Source organism: Malurus melanocephalus, unplaced genomic scaffold, assembly GCF_030028575.1.
Source record: "Malurus melanocephalus ecotype Western Australia unplaced genomic scaffold, MMel_1.1 scaffold_5770, whole genome shotgun sequence".
NCBI classification, from domain to species: domain Eukaryota; kingdom Metazoa; phylum Chordata; class Aves; order Passeriformes; family Maluridae; genus Malurus; species Malurus melanocephalus.
In genome coordinates, this window is record NW_026629001.1 from 1 (window position 1) to 1,714 (window position 1,714).

The 1,714-nt window shown below is 72.2% G+C and overlaps 1 protein-coding gene across 1 annotated transcript; it reads left to right on the forward strand.

Annotated features, from left to right (window-relative positions):
• Positions 1–24: 24 nt before the first annotated feature.
• LOC130588510 (calponin-1-like) lies at positions 25–432 on the forward strand (the record flags this gene model as incomplete). Its single annotated transcript, XM_057389426.1, has 1 exon — positions 25–432. A coding segment is annotated over one exon (237 nt), but the record flags the coding sequence as incomplete, so codon positions are not given.
• Positions 433–1,714: the final 1,282 nt, after the last annotated feature.

The window sequence follows — 1,714 nt, forward strand, 5'->3', positions numbered from 1 at the left end:
TGGCCGCTCCCCCAGCCGGTTTCTCTACCCCAGGCGGGGATGACGGCACCGGGAACGAAGCGTCAGATCTTCGAGCCGGCGCTGGGCATGGAGCACTGCGACACCATGACCATCGGGCTGCAGATGGGCAGCAACAAGGGCGCGTCGCAGCAGGGCATGACCGTCTACGGGCTCCCGCGCCAGGTCTACGACCCCAAGTACTGTGGGGGCCCCGAGCTGCTGGGCCACGATGGCTACGACGGCCTCTACAACTCGCAGTAGCCGCCGGCCCCGCGGCCGCTTGCACCCCGACACCGCAGCGCACCCCGACACCGAGCCCCGCCGAGCTGGCGCCGGGGCCGGCCCCGGGATCGGCACCGGGGGGGAGAATGGTACCGGGATTGGTTCCGGGATCGGCACCGGGATCAGTCCCGGGATCGGCACCGGGCGGGATCGGCACCGGGGGGGATCGGAACCGGGATCAGTCCCGGGATCGGCACTGGGATTGGCACCGGGATCGGAACCGGGGGGAGAATGGCACCGGGATCGGTCCCGGGCGGGATCGGCACCGGGGGGATCGGAACCGGGATCGGCACCGGGGGGAATCAGCTCTGGGATCGGCACCGGGCGGGGTCAGCACCGGGATCAGTCCCGGGATCGGCACCGGGATCGGGACCGGGCGGGATCGGCACCGGGATCGGCACCGGGATCAGTCCCGGGATCAGCCCCGGGATCGGCACCGGGGGGGAGAATGGCACCGGGATCGGTCCCGGGCGGGATCGGCACCGGGGGGGAGAATGGCACCGGGATCGGCACCGGGATCGGCACCGGGGGGATTGGAACCGGGATCAGTCCCGGGATCGGCACCAGGCGGGATCGGCACCGGGATCGGCACCGGGGGGATCGGAACCGGGATCGGCACCGGGGCCGGCCCCGGGATCGGCACCGGGGGGATCGGAACCGGGATTGGTCCCGGGATCGGTCCCGGGGTCGGCACCGGGGGGAATCAGCACCGGGATCAGCCCCGGGACCGGCACCGGGATCGGCACCGGGCGGGATCGGCACCGGGAGGGGTCGGCACCGGGATCGGCACTGGGCGGGCTCGGCACCAGGATCGGCACCGGGGGGGATCGGCACCGGGATCGGCACCGGGACCAGTTCCGGGACCGGCACCGGGCGGGGTCGGAACCGGGATCGGCACCGGGATCGGGCGGGATCAGCACCGGGATCGGCACCGGGATCAGTCCCAGGATCGGCACCGGGATCAGCACCGGGATCGGCCCCAGGGGAAACTGGCACCGGGATCGGCACCGGGGTCACTCTCGGGAGGGATCAGCTCTTGGGAACGGCCCCGGGGGAAAACAATCCCGGGATCGGTGCTGGGATCGGCCCCGGGATCCGGCCTGGGCAGAACCGGCCCCGGGGGTGATCGATCTCAGAACCGGCCCCGGGGGTGATCGATCTCAGAACCGGCCCCGGGGGTGATCGGTCCCGGAACCGACCCCAGAACCGGGGGTGATTGGCCCCGGAACCAGTACCGGGTGATTTCGGCCCCGGGACTGACCCCGGTGGGGTTTGGCCCCGGAACTGACCCCGGGACTGACCCCAAAACCGGCCCCGGGTGATTTCGGCCCCGGAACTGACCGGAACTGACCCCGGGGGGTTCGGCCCCCCCACGTGTGAAGCCACTGAGGCACAATAAAAGCCACACGCAAAGGTGACGCTGCCGTGGGAC